Source organism: Notechis scutatus, chromosome 11 (genome assembly GCF_049901735.1).
Source record: "Notechis scutatus isolate UNSWTSFEM ecotype Mainland chromosome 11, rNotScu1.2, whole genome shotgun sequence".
In the NCBI taxonomy this organism is placed as follows: Eukaryota; Metazoa; Chordata; class Lepidosauria; order Squamata; family Elapidae; genus Notechis; species Notechis scutatus.
Window position 1 is genome coordinate 18,643,906 of NC_142019.1, and position 19,950 is coordinate 18,663,855.

A 19,950-nucleotide genomic window follows, 5' to 3' on the forward strand; every position below is an offset into this window, starting at 1 on the left:
TTTAGTACGTTTTATCTCCAACTGAGAATTATTGAACAGTGGGGCCAAGTTGGAGGCATTAAAGCAGGGGGTCTCCAACCTTAGCAACTTTAAGACTAGCGGACTTCAACTCCCAGAGTTCCTCAGCCAGCAAAGCTGGCTGAGGAACTCTGGGAGTTGAAGTCCGCTAGTCTTAAAGTTGCCAAGGTTGGAGACCCCTGCATTAAAGGACATTTATTTACGTTTTTTGGATTTTGTTACGTTTGTGGTGCACTCTGTGTCATCCACAAGGCCACTGGACTCTGTTTTTCCTTGAAGACATTTCCCCTCTCCTCCAAGATGCTTCTTCAGTTCAGAAATGTCTTCAAGAAAGAAACAAATATGAAAAAGCCCCTTGGGGACAACAGTGACTTTGGATGACTGACCATCTGCATAGACAGAACAAATACTCTTTTTCTGACGGGGCAACTTCGTGACTTCAGACTCGGCATGTTTATACGTGCCAATTACTCTCCGGCAGTTGTTGACTTTGGAAGCGGCAGCTGTCCTTCCAGAGAGAGTTGAGCATCCCAAGATCAGGGGTCAGTGCTCTCTGCGGTTGTTGTAGGCCTGGAATGAAGAATGTGCACCAAGTTGATGCTGCAGACATCAGGCTGGAGAGAGAGTGCGTGTGAGTTCGTGTGGGCTTGTTTGAGAGAGAGAAAACTGAGACCCCGTCGCACGGGCACAATTGCAAAGACGGTCACAAGGGGAGCTTTTTGCTTCGTCTCCTGCACAAAGGAGACCCACGCTTAGCCCCCGTCTAAAATCTTCCAACCCCAAAGGCAGAGGCGGTTATTGCCCCCCAAAATCTGCCTGCGTAAACAAGTCCAGAGACTTCTCGTGGCCTCTCTTCTGCTCCATTTGCTCTTCCAGCCTCCGGTGTTGTTTTTTTTCCTAACAGATGCCCTGCTCACCCTCGAAAGCTCCCTGCCTCCAGTCCTGAGGACTATGAGCTTCTCTTCTTGGGCGCGTGAGCCGTTCGAAAGCGAGGAGCTCCAAGAAGCGCCACCTGCTTCTGAGCACCATGCGCTGTGGAATGGGGCAATGAAAGCCCCGCTGGCTTCTGGGCTCCCTGCCTTCAGCAGACGATGAATTCCATTTCTCCTCAGGCCCCGGTGGGTGCCCTACGGGTTTTCCTTCCCTCAATGCCTGCCTCATTCTCCTCCCGCTTTCCTCCCTCAGCTCTTTTTAAGATGCAGCCCTGTTGGGGGAGAATAATTGTCCCCACTTAATGGGCTCATGTCTGTCTCTCTTTCTAAATAAGGACCTCATGAGAAAAAGTCTGTTTGCTTTCCGATATGCTGCAGCTGCTGTTGTTTTCGGCACATTCGTGATAACGCAAAGTCTTAGCTATTAAAAGTGTTTAGTGTTCTAAGACTGATGATCTTGGGCCAAATGCTCCCTTTGCGCACCAACTTTGTGAGAGCAAACGAGGACTGGAAAGATCCGGAAACTCAAAAGGGCAAAGCGGGGAGCCACGTTGCTACTCCACCCGCAGCTGCCCTTGTCTGGCACAGGGTGTGCCCCCCCCCTCACACCTGTACGTGGGGGGATGCGCCCCTTCCCAACCCATGTGTGAGGTCCCGGGGTTGTGGTCCAGGACTCGGTCTTTTTCTGAGGACGTACGTAAACGGGGAGCGTTCGAAGACTTCTCTGATGTCTGAGATCCCAGCGGGGTGGCCTCCAAAAGAAAGAAAGCCCAGATGCTTTGCAGTCAGAACTTGGCTTTGGGGAATTGACATTCTGGTCAGGATATTTGAGGAAAAGGGCCCAACCGAGCTGGAGAACGACGCGCCGGAGAAGGAAACCAGCAGGAGCAGCTGCCTCATGAGAAGAGCCTGGAATATCTTTGGTGTAGGAAAAAAAAGGCCCCCGGGAGGATGGGGGAGGATGGAAGCACAGGTAATCCTCGACTTACAACCACAATGGAGCTCAACATAGGCAGATGCTAAGGGAATTTTGTCCCATTTTACTTTTCTTGCCACTGTTTTTAAGTGAACCACTGCAGTTGTTATGTTGGTCAATGGGGAAGCCATTAGTAACCAGGTTACTAGTTTAACAACTGCAGTGATTCACTTAACAACGGTTGTCAAATGTGGCAAAAGTCATTTAACAAATGTCTCACTTAATAACAGAACTTTGGGGCTCTATCGTGGTCATAATCTCCGCATCCATTTTCCATTTGTTCAGTTGGGAAAATAGTCATATCTTTTTTGAATATGTTTCATATCACACTCATGCTTTTCCCTTCCTGCAGTTGTTTGACTTCCATTCTTATTTCTTTTCTTTCCTTTTCCACTTTTCCCCCAAGATCCATTCTTGGCACTCAAAGTAGTTTGTATCCTGTTCCGATCTCTAATTATCCTTGCATCTTTCACTAATACTCTCAGTCTTTCACCATGAACAGCTAAATCGTGCATACTATGCATTTGGATTTCCAATATATTCCCTTGCCATGAGGGTATATGAATTGACTTATGCTTAGATCACACATTTAACACGAGTATTTCTCTAAGAGATAATCACCCGATCGCCCCATTATCATTTATTCTTGGGTCTCAGGATGGCTCAATAACCTTTTCCCCCTTCTCTTGTCTTACTTCCATCCATCCATCCGTTCACGTGTCATGTAGCAAAATAATGTTTCCCACCTGGGTTGCATTCTTTCAGAATTGTATTTTCTTCCAAGCATATCTGTGATATTCTTTGCATACTAGAATATCTAATTTAAAGACAACCTTGCCAGCTAAAACTCCGTTTCCTACATCTCGCCAACCGGGAGGTATATCTGCACGATTCTAGGCGATACAGACCAATCGAAAGGAAACAGCTCTTCACACAGCATGATTAACCTGCAGGATTCATCACCATGAGGGATATTGACTACCAATAACTTGGATGGCTTTAAAAAAGGAATTGGGTGAATTCCTGGAAGACAGGTCTATCTTGGGCTGTTAATTTTGAACAGTCATTGTTATCTGCAGGCATTGAGATGCATCAGGCCTCTAAATTAGGAGTTGTAGGAGTTGTGGCTGGCATGAACATTTGGAAGAAACTCTCAACAAATTGCTAAAGAAAGTGGAAGAAGAACAGAAGGATACGGCACCTCTCAGAGATATGGAAGTTCTTGTTTTATGAGGAAGCCAGCTGCATTCAAGGACACAACCAAAATAGTACCGGCGGTCCTGGTTTAGGAACCACAATGAGGGCTTCAACTCTGTCATTAAGTGAAGTGGTCATTAAGCAAAATGGCAACTGTGCTTATGATTTGACTTTGGCTTTCCTTTGCTCTACAGAACTGTGAAGGTCAGAAATGGAAGAACTGCTGGTCCAAAGGTGCTTTTACAAAAAGCAGCTAGACTTCCTTGGGGTTGTTTTTTTTCCCCTTGAAAATGTTTCGCTTGTCACCCAAGGAGCTTGTTTGTGAAGGAGCTTATTGGAGGACAAGCAAAATGTTTTCAAGGAAAAAACCAAAGAAAGTCCAACCTTTTATAAAAGCACCTTTAGGGCAACTGTGACTTGGATGATTGAGAATCTCTATAGACGCAGGGTTTTGTTTTTGTTTTCTTTGTCACTGCCATAAACTTCAAACGGACAGTTGTACCAGGCAGACTCTAAATAAAGACTAGCTGTAGTCTTTTTTGGACTTCCAAGAGTTTAGGACTGTGATACTTGGTAGGGGCTGCCACAAAGAAGAGAGGGTCCAATGATTCTCCAAAGCACTGGAGCAAACCTCAGTCCAAGAGCACCGAGGATCCCACAATTCAACCCTGAGTTTTAAAGATTCTCCTCTCCTCACGAGAGGGGAAGGACAAGAAACAATGGCTGGAAACTAACCAAGGAGAGGAGCAACCTGGAATTAAGGAGAAACTTCCTCGCAGAGTAACTTCCTAGCAGAACAAAAGTTGCCTTCAGAAATCATGGGCGCTCCATCCCTGGAGGTTTTTACGAAGAGTCTAGACCAGGGGTCTCCAACCTTGTCCACTTTAAGACTTGTGGACTTCAACTCCCAGAATTCCTCCTCCAAGTTTGAAGACCCTTGTCTTCAAGGCAAGCAAGTGGCGAGAGGAACTCTGGGAGTTGAAGTCCACAAGTCTTAAAGTGGACAAGGTTGGAGACCCCTGGTCTAGACAGTCCCTTATCTGAAATAGTAGAAGTTCTCCTGCTTGAACAGTGGAAGACCTCCAAGATCCCTTCAAGCTCATTCATTCACTCATCCTGTTTATCTCTCGAAGTGACTTTCCCTCTTCTGAGGCTGGTCCTCTCGGTCCTCTCTCTGTTTTGCTCCCTGGCCCCAGCCAGGTCCATCTACACCTGCTTCTCTCCTGCTGAAGAGAGAGACGGTCTTAGGTGACCCACCTCAAAAGCTGGGCTCCACCTGGATGGGGAGGGGTGAAGAATCACCTCATCAGCTGCACTTCCTTGTTCTGCTCTCTGCTGTTTTAAGGGTCAGATTTCTCCCCGGGACCAAAAGACATTCCTTGCTTGGCGGATTCATATTGCCGTGAAATTCAGTGAAGAGGGTTTCACCCAGTGGTTATAAACAGGCAGAACTGAAACGTAGCCCCTTAACTACCAAGCACCAAAACTGGGTAGCTTTTGAGGCGTTGTCAGCGTCTTCGAATCTGGGAGACTGGAGACGATCTCGGCCCCTGGCTCGTTTCTAAGGCCATTCATCTCCTTGGCAAAAACACTTCCAGAAACTTCCAGAAGTAGAGAAGAATGTGGCATGTGCACCCCACCCTACATTTTCTTTTCCCTGATATTAAATACATTTGTACTGAAGGAGAGTCAAGTATCAGAATGAATCTATCGTTACTTGTACCCTATTCCAAATGTTTCCTGCTGTTCTCTTTAATGGAGCCTGAAACTGTGACCTTACCTTGGTGTAAGATTCAAAGTCTAGATGGAAACTGGGTGAAACCACAGGTAGGAATGGCCTTTAGACCAGCCTGAGAACCAACCTTCCCAAGAGGCCAAACTCATTTAAAGGTTCCTAAAAACTCAATCTTGTGAGTGTCAATGGACATACCTGATTATATGCAGCAGAATTTCTATGAAAACGCAAGAAAAGACAGCATGAGAGCGATAAGCAGGCTGAGCATTTTCACAGAGGCCTTGTGGTAGAGCCAGGTTCTGGGAGGGGGCTCCTAGGCAGGGGTGGGATTCAATTTTTTTAACAACCGCTTCTGTGGGCGTGGCTTAGTTGGTGGGCGTGGCTTGGTAGTGTGACTGGCTGGGCGTGGCCAACTCAACATCACTCACATCGAGGCACGCATCTCCTTGCCTGGCCTCTCGTGACTGTGGGGATGCTGCAACAGTCGTAAGTGTGAAAAACGGTCATAAGTCACTTTTTTTCAGTGCCATTGTAACTTTGAATGGTCACTCCACACAAGCAAAACAACCAGCAAAGGAGGGGAAAAAACTCCAGAGAAGTTCCTGAGACCGGAAGTCTAGTCCTGCCAAGAATGTAGTAAGGGTTAATGGAGAGGCAGTTTCTGTAAGCAACACCAGAATGTTTCCTTCCTGCCTTCCTTACAGGATTAGCCCTGTAATTTCTTCTAACAACCGGTTCTCCAAACTGCTTAGAATGTTAACAACCAGTTCTAGCGAATAGGTGCGAACCTCGAGAATCCCACCCCTGCTCCTAGGCCCAGCCTTCCCTGTTTAAAAAGACGAATGAAGAGGGGTGTCCAGGTTGCCAGGCTTCCTGTAGCAAAGGTGATGCAATGACAGCTCCTTGGTTGAGCCTAACCCAGTTGTTCAGTTATCAGTGCCCGGATGGCATTTCCTAAAAGTTGACGGGGACTTTTCAAATAAGAAGTCCAGGAATGGTGAACAAACCTTCTGAAAGAGACATCACTGCTCATGTTGCAATAAGACCCAAGGGCAAGGAAGTGTGGAGTGTGGATAATCAGACCCCTAGTAGTAGCACTCAGATTTATATATTGCGCTTTTACAGTCCTCTCTAAGCAGTTTACAGAGTCAGCCTCTTGCTCCCAACAGTCTGACTCCTGGCCTCGGAAGGATGGAAGGCTGAGTCAACTTTGAGCCCATCATTATCGAACTGCTGAACTGCTGGCAGTCAGCAGAAGTAGCCTGCAGCATTGCATTCTAACCACTGCGCCACCACGCCTCTAGTTGAATCACTAATGAAACAGATAGGACTTAATCAGCATCAATGTTCACGCGCACAGACCACACAAACACCCACCAACTAAAAGCCAAGGCTCCACTTCAGGTTATCCCAGCCAATCCCAGAGTAGGACCTCAGGGCTGTTGTGACAGATCTAACAGATGAATTGATCCTGAAAAGGGCTCTATAGAACTGAAACTGTTAGGAGGGTGATCCAGAAGCCACAAAGCGCAGCAACAGCAACAGCGCTTAGCCTTATATACCGCTTCACGGTGCTTTAAAGCAAGGGTCTCCAACCTTGGCAACTTTTAAGCCTTGACTAGGGGAATTCTGGGAGTTGAAGTCCGCCAGGCTTAAAGTGGCCAAGGTTGGAGAGCCTTGCTTTAAAGCCTTCTCTAAGCGGTTTGCAGAGTCAACATCTTGCCCCCAACACTCTGGTTCCTGAAGCGCTGTAGTGCAGTCTCACTTCTCTACAGTGAAATCCTTCTTGTGGCTAAATGAATATACGAAGTGGATTCTGAGCAACATTGTGCGAAAACTCTGTGACTTGGCCTGCTTGTCTTCCATAGAGCCTTGGCCTCTGGCAAACCTCAAGATTTATCTACTGCTAGAAACTGGAAATAGAACTTGAACAATAACTTTGAGGGACATGGTGGGATGGAGACCCTGAGTGTTACTCTCTCTCTCTCTCCCTTTCCTACTGCTCATTCCCCGTTCTTATTCTGGGGTAGAGCTCTTAAGATGATGGGTTAGGTTCCTGAATCTTCCAGGTTGTTTATTGGTAGTGTTTAATTAACATCTTCTTTCTCAATATATTCTAGAAATAAACTGCACAGGAAGAAAACATGGTGTGTGTGAAACCTATATTGAATAGGCAAATACAGAATATAAATTCCCAGCATGATTTTAACCCTGGCTCTTCTGGAGCAGTTATAGACTGAGGAAATTATGGAGAACTTGCTGATCAAAGACATAAGGGAAGAGATCAAAGGATTCTAGGCAAGGGCTCTTTGATCCCCGGGGACCACCCCCATAATGACTGCAAGCTGCCTGCCACCTTTGAAAATCTGAAAATGGGGCCAGCTCACGGGTGTCCTTCAGTCAGCGCAGGACAATGGGCAGCTTTGAAGCGGTGAATCCAATCACTTCTGGGCAACCTGCCCTCGTGGGGATGCTCAAGAGCCCTTAGAAAGTGCAGCTCACATCAGCTCCTGCCCACCTGGTTCTCCTTGCCCTGTCTTTTCCTGATTATGGAAGGGGGAACTCATCAGCACAAAGACAGGATGGCTGAGCAGTTTTCTAGTACAGGTATAAAGGTAGTCCAGTGGTGGGATTCAGCCAGTTCGCATCACTTTGGGAGAACCAGTGGTTAACTTTCTGAGCAGTTTGGTGAACTGGTTGTTGGAAGACATCATTAGGGCAGAGAACTGGTTGTTACATTATTTGTATCCCACCAATGAGGTAGCCCCTGACTTACAACCATTTGGTGACTGATCAAAGTTATGACCACGCATCGCAGCATTCCCACAGTCACATCATCAACATTCAGGGACCAGCATGTATTTATGATGGTTGCGGTCTCCCATTTGGGTTGTGTGATTGCTCTTTGCAATCTTCCCAGCTGGATTCTGACAAGAAGGGTCAGTGGAGAAGACGGGTTCACATAACGACAGACATGATTCGCTTAATAACTGCAGTGATTCACTTGGAAACCACGGCAAAAAGGGTAATAAAAATGGTGGCTCATTTAACAACTGCCCTGCGGAACAAAAGAAATTCTGGTTCCAATTGTGGTTGTAAGTCAAGGACTACCTATATGTCATGCCCCTGTCAGAGTCTGAATCCGAGGAGGGATTCAGGGAATGGGAGTGTGGCTCCTTTGGCTGTGGAGGAAACTGGGGAAGGGCAAAGTCCGTCTGGGCAGAGCAGGGGAGAGTAGAATAAGGGAGAGTTCAGAGGAAGACCCAGGCCCACCCCCTCTTCATCCAGGGGCACGCAGGGAGGAACGAAGAAGAGAGCAACGTGGGTTGCGTGACTTACGGGGGAGGAAAGGGCCCTGATTCCCTTCATTAGCCACACCTGGGAAGGAAGTTTAAAAGAGATACATGCTGAGTGCAGTGTTGAGAACAAACATGAGTTAATCCTGTGTTGACTTTGGTTATCTGTGTTCCTGGCATCTTTCCAACTGTGTGAGCTTTGCCCTACCTTCACATCTGGAATTCTTGCTCCTACCCTGCCGGACGAATTACCTCATTTTGCCTTGATTGGCCTTTAAGTTCCAGTTTTTGTTGGCCACGTTTTGGACTTGATTCTCTGCAGCCAAAGGCTGTTCCTGGGAGAGTTTTTCTCCAGCCAGAAGGTAATCAGGACATTGGGGGCAAAGTTGGAGCTAATAAAGGGACTCCTACTGATTATCTGACTGTTGCCTTTGTGCCACGCCCCTTTGGGTCATCACACTATTCATATGAACACGTGATAGCCCTTGGCTATTTCTAAACTTTTAAAAAAACCTTTGCATTCCTGAGCCTACACAGACCTCTCCTCCTTGAAATGGAGAATTGAGGCTATGAATTTGAAACGAAACCTATCGGGTCTTGGACCTCGGGGACTAATCGACTTCCTTGCCCCCCCCCCCAATCAGAAGGGCCCCCGCTCTGTTAATTTGCATCCCCACCCTGCCTCTTTCTTTTAGAGACTCGGTAAAGATACCTCTCTTTTCTCAGGCTTTTAATAGTTAATTATTTTTATTATTCATGTTTTAATTTACTTGTTTTATCGTTGGGGACGTGGCGTGGTGAGTGCATGTGTGTGCCGGGCTTTGCTGATTTAAATTGCCGCTTGCCTAGAAGGTTCATTTCGAGCCAGAACCAAACACGATAATTCTACGGATGTATAGATCCAGTAAATCATACATAATCAAGTAAATAATTAAAATCTGGAGGCCTTGTTTAATCGGCTGCATGTCTGTGTGATCAAAAGCATTAAGGAAAAGGATCAAAGGTGCCTGAGGAATGACTCTGGCCAAGCTTCTTCCTGGGTCGAAGCCCGCCAAGCCCAGAACCAGCCACTTCCGTCCACTTGGGTTACGTAGCTCAACCCATAGCTGGAGAGCTGTCACATCCACAAATTAAATATTAGGGAGGGAGTTTAAAGTTCAACCTCCTCTCTCTCTTCCCCCTGCCTCCAAATATTTTTCTGCTCTGTGCTTTGTTTGTTCTGCTTGAGCGCCTTGCTGACGAGGTCTAATAGCCAAATGCCACACCGGGTCTGGCTGGAGTTTCCCACATATTAAACATTCTGAACTTGTCCTTTTGCTCAGAGGTGGTGCATAATTAATAATTAAACAGCTTCTGTTGTAATGGGTTGACCTCCTTGAACTGTTCATTATTCACAAGGTAGAGGCAATCACTCAAAACACTCCCACCACCATCAATGCCACCCCGGATCAGCGTTCAGAGGAGTCGCGGTGAGTGAGAACCGAGGTTCCCTCCGTCGTCGGCTTCTCGGGAGGCCTGCGTCGACCTTGGATGGAGAGTCGTGTTAGGAGGATCTGCCGTGGGGCTTATTCGAATCCTACTTTGTACATCCACCACAAGGTGTTGGAAATGTCTGGTTCAGATCTTGCCAAGAGCCAAAAACTCCTGCTAGGCCTTCAGCTAGACGTCTTGTCTCTCTTCAGGAGGGTTTCTGAGAAGACGAAGAAGGGAGGAGACAGAGAGACCAGCCCTGGCCAGGATTCTTCAACGAGAGCAGTCAGGAGCTCCTGGGCCTCGTTCGGATTCTTGAGAGCTCATGAGGAGTCTGTCACAAAATGGCTGCCATGAAGGGAGGGAGGTTGCCATTTGCAAAATGGCTGCTGACCAAGAAAACAAGACCCACATGCACGTAGGAAAAATGGATTAAGACCAGCTTCTCCAAATTGCTTCTGCATAGCTCAACCGATGCAAGTGTTCAGTTCAGAGGCCTGGTTGGAAAAAAGAATCTACGGGCCTCTTATGGGGAAGGAGATCCTAACAGAAGAAAAGTACTGGAGTTCAGGGTTGAATTGTGGATTCCTTGGTGCTCTCTCAGCTTGGTTGCTTGCTTGCAGATGTTTCATCACCCAACTAGGTACAAATAGTCCGAGGCTGGAACTCCCATCATTAAGCAATGCAATCAAGTGAGCCATGTGACCCAGGGCCCATTTGGCCAGCCTTTTAATCACAGTTTTTAAGGGAATCCGGCTCCCTGCATTTGCTCCTTGGAAGCCAACTGGGAAATGGTGATCACATGACCCCAGGATGTGGCAACCATCATAAATGCATACTGTGTCAACTCATAAAATATTTCTATGGTCTTTTTAGAGTTGCCAACAGAAAGTGAGGGGGAGCAGTATGGCAGCTTGGAAATCGAAAGTGCATTCCACAAATGTTTTCAAAGATAGTAACTAGGTGACTGGAGTTTCTGCCGTGCAAAATTCTAAATGGAGAGCATGATTGATGACTCTTGGCTATGGATGTGTCCCATTGGAGAATATGAATTACGATACACCCAGGGGGTGGGGGAAAACCAGGGTCAAGGGTGACAATGAATGATGTGTCTCATCTGAAAACCCCTCAAATGTGCCATATTAGCAGGCCTACCTGTTAGGACTGTTCTAAAGAATATTGTGGAAGGCTCCAACCTTGGCAACTTTAAGACTTGTGGACTTCTACTCCCAGAATTCCAGAGCCAGCATAGCTTATGGGCGTTTGCCTTTCACCGTAGCTGCCCGAGGAATTCTGGGAGTTGAAGTCATCAAAGGGCCAAGCGTTCCCCGTCCCTGATGCAATGGGAGCCCCAACCCAACGGCTTCCGAGGGCGAGTCTTTCTCACAGCGTCCTTGCAGGGCCTTCACTCAAGGCGAGGGTTTATTTATTTAATTTTTTTAGCTTCTCTCCATTTGCCCAGCTTTGTGCAACCCACAAAACGTGTGTCAAAGGCAACACTCCGAATCTTGTCGCCTTGTACTCTTCAGTTACTTTTGATTTAATTGTGTTTTGCTGCAATTTCTGTTTGTTTGAATTGGAGACAAAGCCTTAATAAGAGTTCTAGTTAATTTTCTATCTTGTAATTACCACTCTCATTTTTCTGATAATTGGGCCGTCGCAATTATATGTATATTTACTAATCACTTCAGCAGCTCGGTGGTTGCTTCTTGCCGACGCCATTGAGAGTGACATGCACACACATGTGTTGTTGGCGGAGGAGCTTGGAGCCTCCTCCTCCTCCTCCTCCTCCTCTCCTTTTTAAACTTACCCCCCCTCCCTTTCTCCCCATCGCATCCAAGCCATTTCCCTCGCAACCCTCCCTAATGAACCCCTCACATGCATTTGACACAGTTGTGTGCGAGAGAAATTGTTTGGCTCCCGCCAAATGTTACACGCTCTGAGTTTCTTGCCTGCAGCATTAGAAGGTTGTATGTGATGATAGATGGCTCTCGCAAACGGCCAAAAGAGGCAAAGCACGGCGAGATTAAAATAAGTCATTCCTTTGTTAATTTAAATAGGTGCATGCATCATACTTTGCAGAACACTTGGGGAAAGAGACGGGTAAGGTGGCGGTGGCAAAAGCTGCCGAAAGATATTTTTAATAGCAAATGAGAATAGATGAGAAGCTAAGTCATTTGCAGATGATTCCTCTTGGATGCGGCTCTCTTGTTCCAACTGTAGGACTAATGAGATGGCTGTTAAAGTCCTCCACAGTGCCATTTCATTACATCCTGAGCTGTTAGACTATAAACACTGGCAAAAGTCTCTGTCGTTCTGGGCTGGGAGGGGGCCACCGCCGAGCCTCCCCCATGTGTGCATCTCCCTTCACGGAGAACCAGCCCTTCCCCCTTTGAAATAATGCGGGGACCCCCTTTCCCCCCCTCTCGTTTGCTGAATGTATATCTGTGGCTTCTCTTTTTGTTGGATGGTTGGTTAATTAGCTCGGCTCTCTGGTTTTGTTTTTGTTTTTTTTTGTTTTTAGTTCTTTATACACTCCTGGCTTCTTCTGCTTAAATCTAACAAGATTTGGGATTGCTAAGTGTAAATAAATAGCAACTATGATGGAGGAAGCAAAGGTCAACACAAGAATAATTTCCCAGCTCTTTGTTAATTACAAGACCATTTGGGTGTTACTTAAATAATCATTAATTTCTCATTTACACTTTCGCTACCTTCTTGCCTGCCCCGTGGCTATCATTGTCCGTTTCCGACTTCCTCTTGGTTGGATTTCTACATGTGTTTTCCCCACTGCGTAACGCTCATTACTTTTAAATGCAGGGTTTCCTTTTTGATTTGATTTTGTCTTTTTTTTTTTTTAAACGTCTCCGTTTGTTTGCCGTCAAATTGACAATTTGGACTCAACGCTTCTCTCCTTCTTTTTCTTCCCTCCCTCCCTCCCTCCCTCCCCTGCCCTCTTCCCCCCTTACCCGTGGCCCAAACGGGCTTGTAGGAATCTCCTGTCCTTCCGGTTGGGGAGTTCTCGGAGCCGTTCGTACACTTCATCACTCAATGGTAAGCTTCGTTTGCAAATGTGCCGTGCCCTCGATGTAAATGATACATGCCATTAACTCACTGTATCACAGGACCTTATGGCTTCCTCTTGAATCCGTCCAGGGCTCCAGGGACCTGCCAGGGCTGGGCCAGCAAAGCTGAGCAAACTGTTTAAATTATGTAAACGTTATTTACACAAAGGGTCATAAAAGTACTTCGGAGGTGGACTTTATTGCCCCACCCACCCACCCACCCATAAACAACTGGGAATCTCGGTGCATTGTGAGAGAACCGGTGCCGTGCGTTTCTATAGGCACACGGGCATGTGTTCAAAACCTCTTGGATGAAGGTGATAGATAATCGTATTTACCCCTCTATTATTCCAGCATTTCTCTTCTGGCTTAGCGAAATAAACTCCGCTTTTGAAGGGCATCTAAACTGCAGCCCCGATTAATTTGCGGGCTTTTCATTTGGAAGAAATTTTATTGGGGGGGGATCTGTCTTTGGGAGGTGTTCTGATGGGGGTGCTTCTTTTAAACCACACTGTAGGGCATGTTTTCATTCTTCCAGTCCAGGCGGACTGCCTAACGGTCAACCAGAAGGACTCCTTAAATTAAAAAGCAACATTAAAAGGAAGCGGATGTAGTTTAAAGTCCAAATCTCCTGCTCACCGAAAGGTTAACTTACCATAGCAAAGATGCATTCATGGCCTCTTTTATGGGGAAAGCTTATAAACAAGTATTTGAAGGCTAAAAGAACAAGCAACTTATGGCCTAAGCATGTTGGATGAGAGCTAGAATTACTTTTTTTCTTCTCAAACAAAATAGCATGATTTAATAGAGGAACGGAAAACCAAAACAAAATCCACACACCAAGGCCTACACTTACTAAAACGTAATAACAGCAACCCTGTAATGTACAGGGAAAGACAGCGGTCATACCAGTAAAGTTGCACCACTTTAAAAAACTGAAGGTCTCCTCTATTCTCTTTTGTGGAAGGGGTAGGAGAGGGAAGCTTTTAAAGCTATTGCCTGAAACCAGTAAAATAAAATTACTCTCAGCACCACACAGAATTGGTCCAGCCACTTGCGGTACTAATAGGAATATATCTCTGTTGAAAAATACCGATGTTGACAATCAAAATGGATGACCTACACACACACACACACACATACTTTCCTTTGTTCTAATTTTCCTTTCCTTTGCAAGTAAAGTTTTTGACTGATGTCAATAGAATTAACTTCGAATGAGGTAACCAAGTGGGAGAAGCATTGGAATAATGCTGATGACAGAGGCCTCTCCTGGAATAGTCCAAAGGGAGGTCTGGTTTTTTTTTTTTTTTTTTTGAAAGAGAGAGAGAAGGAATTAACAGTGTGACTATTGTTAATTGAAATAATAAATACAAAGCTTATGTTTATTATAAGGCCGATCCACTTTGGGGTAGATTAGATTTCTGTAGTAAAGCTAGAAAGCCTGGGTGATCTATCTTGCTGTACCTTCCCACTCCTACCTAGAGATTAATCAGAAAGCATATTGTTTTTATATTTTTTTAATTGAGGCAGGAAGAGGGCTAACCTCTGCAGATACGTCCACAGATGTCAGGTGGAGGCATAAATGATGGCGCATAATAGCCTCCTTCTCCCAGAAGACCCAGCTACTTCGGAATGTCAGATTAAGCGTGTTGCCAAGGTGGCTTAGAACAGCTTGCAAAGAATGCAGCCCCTGGTTGGCTTTGCCGACAAGGGAAGCGACGAGGGAGCTGGCGCTGCAGACGGGAAGTTGGGAAGGGAATGGGCACGACGGAAGAGGAATTCTGGGAGCTTCATGTAATTCTACGGAGATTCTCCATCATCCACGTTTGTCCCAAATGTGTTTTTTCAAGAAGCACTGGGTTGTCTTTGTTTTTTTTCTTAATCCGACTGAAGAACCGAAGAAGCTTCTTGGATGGAGAAGCAAAACGTCTTCAAGGAAAAACAAAGGAAGTCCAGTTGCCTCTTGAAAAAGCCCCTTTGGGACCCCACATACTTCGCCATCTGGTAGCCTGGCCAGGTTATTTGCCCTTCAAAAACAATACTGTGCTTTGGGAATTGAGAGGTACGAACCAAATAGATAGATAGATAGATAGATAGATAGATATAGATAGATAGATAGATAGATAGATAGATAGATAGATAGATAGATAGATAGATAGATAGATATAGAGATAGAGATAGAGATAGAGATAGATATAGATATAGATATAGATATAGATAGATAGATATAGATATATAGAGATATATAGAGATATAGATATAAATATAGATATAGATCCTGATTTCTTCCACTTTCTTTCTCTCCTGTCCTCTTGCACGGGGAGAAATAGGCCAGTTGTAGGATTGCTGAATTAACCACTGCGAATCATTTGAAAGATCAAAGTAATAAGGGCCTGTTTTAGAAAGTGATGGGATTCCCAAGGAGACTGAAGGGGATTTCGCAAAAAAAGAAAAGAATACCCCATAAGAACACTAAAGTTTTCGCTGGAAAAAAAACCTGAAAGATTATATCCTCCGACAAGCTGGACCAAAGAATGAAGAGCAAACTCAGTGGCAGAAGTGAACAGGATTCCTTTTTGGCTACTCTTTGGAGAGATTGTTTTTAGGAGTCATCTTAGATCAGGGGTTGTCCAACCTTGGCAATTTTAAGACTTGTGGACTTCAACTCCCAGAGTTCCTCAGCCAGCAAAGCTGGCTGAGGAACTCTGGGAGTTGAAGTCCACAAGTCTTAAAATTGCCAAGGTTGGACAACCCCTGTCTTAGATGATCAGGGTTTGCCCCAGGCCTGCTTCCCCAGTTTTACTTAAGTCCCTGACATGTTCTAAATCAGCATGTAAAATGCGTTACAGCAAATTGAGGAAGAAGATGGCTTGTTCCTTCTTAGCTCATTGAAGAAAAAAAAAAATATTTTTTTTTCTTGAAAAGACACCATTTGGGGCACTTTTTAAAGCAATCTTTCGACCTTCCCCCTTGGTTAATACAATTTGGTGTGTGACCGTTGCTCAAGCATCATGAGATATTTAAAAATCTTCACTGTTCTTGGGGCATTTCCTAACTTTGTTTTTTTCTCTGTCCGTGTATTGTCAGTATGAGGAAGCAACCAAAAGAACGACCAGCCCCTGAAGAATTAATGGTGAGTCGATCTGGCTCTACAGCTTCCGAGACATAAACCTCCAAAGTTTTATTGATTTATGACGCATGCACGTTTGTTTATTGTCTTTTCCCCATAAGTTAACTCATATCAAATCTAAACTTTGCTTCCAGCACTGGCATCCAGCAGACACTATTGAGATCTCATGATTTCATTAGCATTGTTAATCGTCTTTAAGAGTGGGATCAGACATGCATTAGCAAAACCTTCTTGGAATTTTCTGGCCATTGGGTCAAAAGAGACTTTCTGTCAAAGAGATTGTTCAGAGTCCTTCCTTAATTTGTTGAATTATGTTTTTTTTAAAAAAAATTCCAGATTTGTGTGTATGTGTGTGTGTGTATCAATATTAGCATTTGTGATATCTGGTACTCTATACAAAATACTCTGTATTTTTATTGTGAAATGGGTGGGTGGGACTTCACCTTGCTAAGGTTTCTAAAGAAAAACCCTAATCTCTTCAAGTTTTCTTTGTTAATAACAACATGAAAGATGGACCTGTTTCTTTTTCCTGCTTTCTTTAGAATGAGTATTCATTTATCTATTAATTTTTTTTTTAATGACTATTACATTTCTATGAGACCCAACTTCCAATGCGTCCTGGGCAGCTCGCGAAAAAAAAAACATTTTTAAAAAGGATACAATCAAAAACAAAATAAGGAATAAAGGCACCAAGATCCTAAAAACCTCAATACCCACTTATAGCTGTACATCATTTATTTGGGTGAGAGGTATTGGATATTTTTTATATATATCAGGGGAAAACAGAGGAAAGCGGATGGCAAGTTCCCATCAAAGTTAAAGAATGATGGCCAGGATCCATAAAATCACACAACTCATGTTACAACCTTTGGGCTGGACCTGTGTTTGTATACCTCACACACTGCTAAGTGTATTTGTGGAACTACTTTGGAATCTAGTGCTGGGCACAGTAATAATTGGGAAAGGAAACTGTTGTTGAACATTTCACTCTATTGATCCCAGCATCTCAGGTGTTACTTTCTCGGTTCTTTCTTCACGCTAGGTGAGACATTTGACCTTGAATCTATTTTTGAAAGCCAGTAATTTCTGTTGATGTTGAAAGAGCATTTAAACAACTCTTGATACACCTAAATGATGTGGGACTTGGTTGTTTTTTCTCTCCACACCACCCGTTCTATTTCTGAGTACTGTTGAAGCTGCCTTGCCTTTCTCTCTCTCTCTTTTTTATTAACTTGGGATGGTTGGAAGGTTCCTGCACTTAGTCACATCTGAGAAAACTTGGAACAGGTTCTAGAGATGGAGATGCATTTACCTTACACAATGTTATTATTCTATGCCTGGGTGGCTTGACTATTAAACCAACAGAATGGGGTTTCATAAAATCCGTAGCTCTTTGTAAATGCATGCTTTCTGTGATGCAATAGGCCTGGCACTTATAAATAAAACATCTGCAGATCGCACTTCACAACGCTCAGTATATATCTGTGTGTGTGTGTGTGTGTGTGTGTGTGTGTGTGTGTGTTCAGAAGCTATAACGCCACTCCAGGGTGTAAAGCCATAAAGAGGGAGGCCAAGGGGTGAGTGCCGATAGGAACTGAGACGCAGAGTTATATATCTTTCCAACTACCTGCCCTGAAGTGCTCGGTTCAACTCATAAGGCAGTATCTTTCCCCCTTTAATAATTAAAAAAAAACATGACAGCTTCAAAAAGAGAGAGTTGGGCTTCTTTTAAGATTTAGTACTTTCTCTCCGGCTGCTTTTTTTCTCCTTTGAAAGCGGCCTTCTAAAAACAGCTGCTTAGCCAGCAAGGTTGGCCCTTCGGTACTGACCAGATCTCCACGAAGGGCAGCTTGGCTGAGGTCTTCTTCGTTTATGGATCTGTGAGTGATCTTGCTTGGCTACACCTGCCGTTGGCTTCCTGGACAAAGAATGGTAGATTGATTTTTCCGGATTCATCCTGGTTTGCTCCTGGTTTTTGCTTACAGTGCAGAATTGGCTGGCGACACTGTTCTGGTGAATGACCGTGACAATTTACAACAGTTATTTTAAGCCCCACCGGTGTTATTGGAAGGATATTTTTTAATGGCCAAAATTCCTGAGAAGGTGGCATTCTCACCTACAGTTCCACGAAGTCTTGAAAGATTTAAGAGAGAATTTCTTTTTAATCAGGGAAGGGGGAAGGAGCTGGAAAGATGACCATTTACACAGCAGCAGTTACTCTTCTAGCCCAGAGGTCTCCAGACTTGGCAACTTTAAGACTTGTGGACTTCAATTCCCAGAATTCCTCAGCCAGCATAGAGGAATTCTGGGAGTTGAAGTCCACAAGTCTTAAAGTTGCCAAATTTGAGGACTCCTGTAATCTTGTTTTCCTCAGGTGAAGAAGCCCTGCTGATGTGTTCAAGTAGCATTTTCATCTTAACCGTACAGTTGAACTGCACTCAATTCTCTGTCTTGTTTAAATGCCGTCAGGATGATGGATTTTTAAAAAATATTTTAGCCAGACAACACAAGGCATTGGCCATCTTTTTGGACAGACGCATTGAGTTTTGCCAAGGAGACAGCAAGAGAGAAATGGTTGGGCATAGACCGGTTGGAGCAATGACCAAAAATTAAGCTACTACAGGTAGCTCTTGACTTACAGTCACAATTGGGACCAGAATTTTGGTCACTAAGGGATTTGGTCATTAAACAAACCATGTAACCCGACCTGATTTTACAGCAATGTTTGCTGTGGTCATTAAGTGAATGCAGCATCCCCAATTGACTTTAGCTGCCAGAAACCACTGAAAAGATCCCAAATTGTGAGTACATGACCGCAAGACTGCAGCCATCATAATTGCAAGCTGGTTGCCAAATGCCTGAATTGCACTCCCCTGACCATGGGGCTGTTGCAACAGTCATGTGAAGATGCGTCAAAAGTCACCTTTTCTGAGGCCGTTGTAACTTTGAACCCCCATTAAATAAATGGTTGCAAATCGAGGAAGTTCCTGGACAAGACCAGCTCTCTAACTGATTCCTTAGCTATAGAATGAGAAAAAAGCTAGAGACTCTTCTGGCTGCATGGTTACTTTAGAATAATACTATAGATCATTTAATCTAATAAACAATGGCAGCAAAGTGAATACAGTGGTTCCTAGGTACTCAACATTAATTGGTTATGGGAGGCTACAAACTGAATGCCAAACAAACCATGTGACTCTTCATTTTGGCCATTAAAATCTTTCTGTCTGTCCTTTTTCCTATGTCATCCACCTTCCGAGTATGGCTGACTTCCTGTCTGCCCTCTGCAGCTGTCACCCTTATCTTCTTGCAATGGACTGAACACTAAAGAAACTACGAGTACTGGGGCAACATTTTTGCATCAAAATGCACCCAGTTCCAAATTTGACGGGTTTCGAATCCGTTGAAGACACAGGTACCATTGCATTGCAGCGTTTCACCTCTCTGTTAGCTAAATCAGGACGTGTGGCTCTACAAATCCAGTTTTTTTCTGTTATTTATCATCATCTTTTCCAACATGTCTGTGGAATGCTGTCCACCAGGACTAAGCCTTGGTGTAAGCAAGACTGGCCCACTGAGAAGGCCTTCCACGGATTTGTTTTCTGTGAGAGCATTAACTCTCAGAGAGAACCTCTCGGCAACATGAATGTAGAGAAAAGTAAAGTCCTACACTTAGGCAAGAAAAGTCAAAGGAACATGTACAAATTAGGTGACACCTGGGTTAACAGAAGTAACTGCGAGAGGGATTTTGGCGTCCTAGTGGACAATCAAAATATGAGCCAGCAGTGTGTTGCAGCAGCCAATGCAATCCTAAATTGCATTAACAGAGAGATAAAATCAAGATCACGCGAGGTACTAGTACTGCTCTGTAAAGCCTTTGTAAGGCCACACCTAGAATACTGCATCCAGGTTTGGTCCCCACACCATAAAAAGGATGTTGAGACTCTAGAAAGAGTGCAGAGAAGAGCAACCAGGATGATGAGAGGACTGGAGACTAAAACATATGAAGAACAGTTGCAGGAACTGGGCCTGGCTAATCTAGTGAAGAGAAGGACCAGGGGAGACGTGATAGCAGTCTTCCAATAGTTGAAGGGCTGCCACAGAGAGGAGGACGGGGTCAAGCTGTTTTCC

General features: G+C 44.7%; 1 protein-coding gene across 3 annotated transcripts in view; it reads left to right on the forward strand.

Moving 5' to 3' along the window:
- Positions 1 to 19,950, forward strand: part of MAP2K5 (mitogen-activated protein kinase kinase 5) — a 156,695-nt gene that overhangs the window by 110,325 nt on the left and 26,420 nt on the right. For all 3 annotated transcript variants that reach the window (XM_087972951.1, XM_087972952.1, XM_087972953.1), the window contains 2 exons: positions 12,617 to 12,678; positions 15,777 to 15,822. In XM_087972951.1, coding sequence (XP_087829077.1) covers positions 12,617 to 12,678; positions 15,777 to 15,822 — 108 coding nt within the window. The remainder of the gene's footprint in view (positions 1 to 12,616; positions 12,679 to 15,776; positions 15,823 to 19,950) is intronic.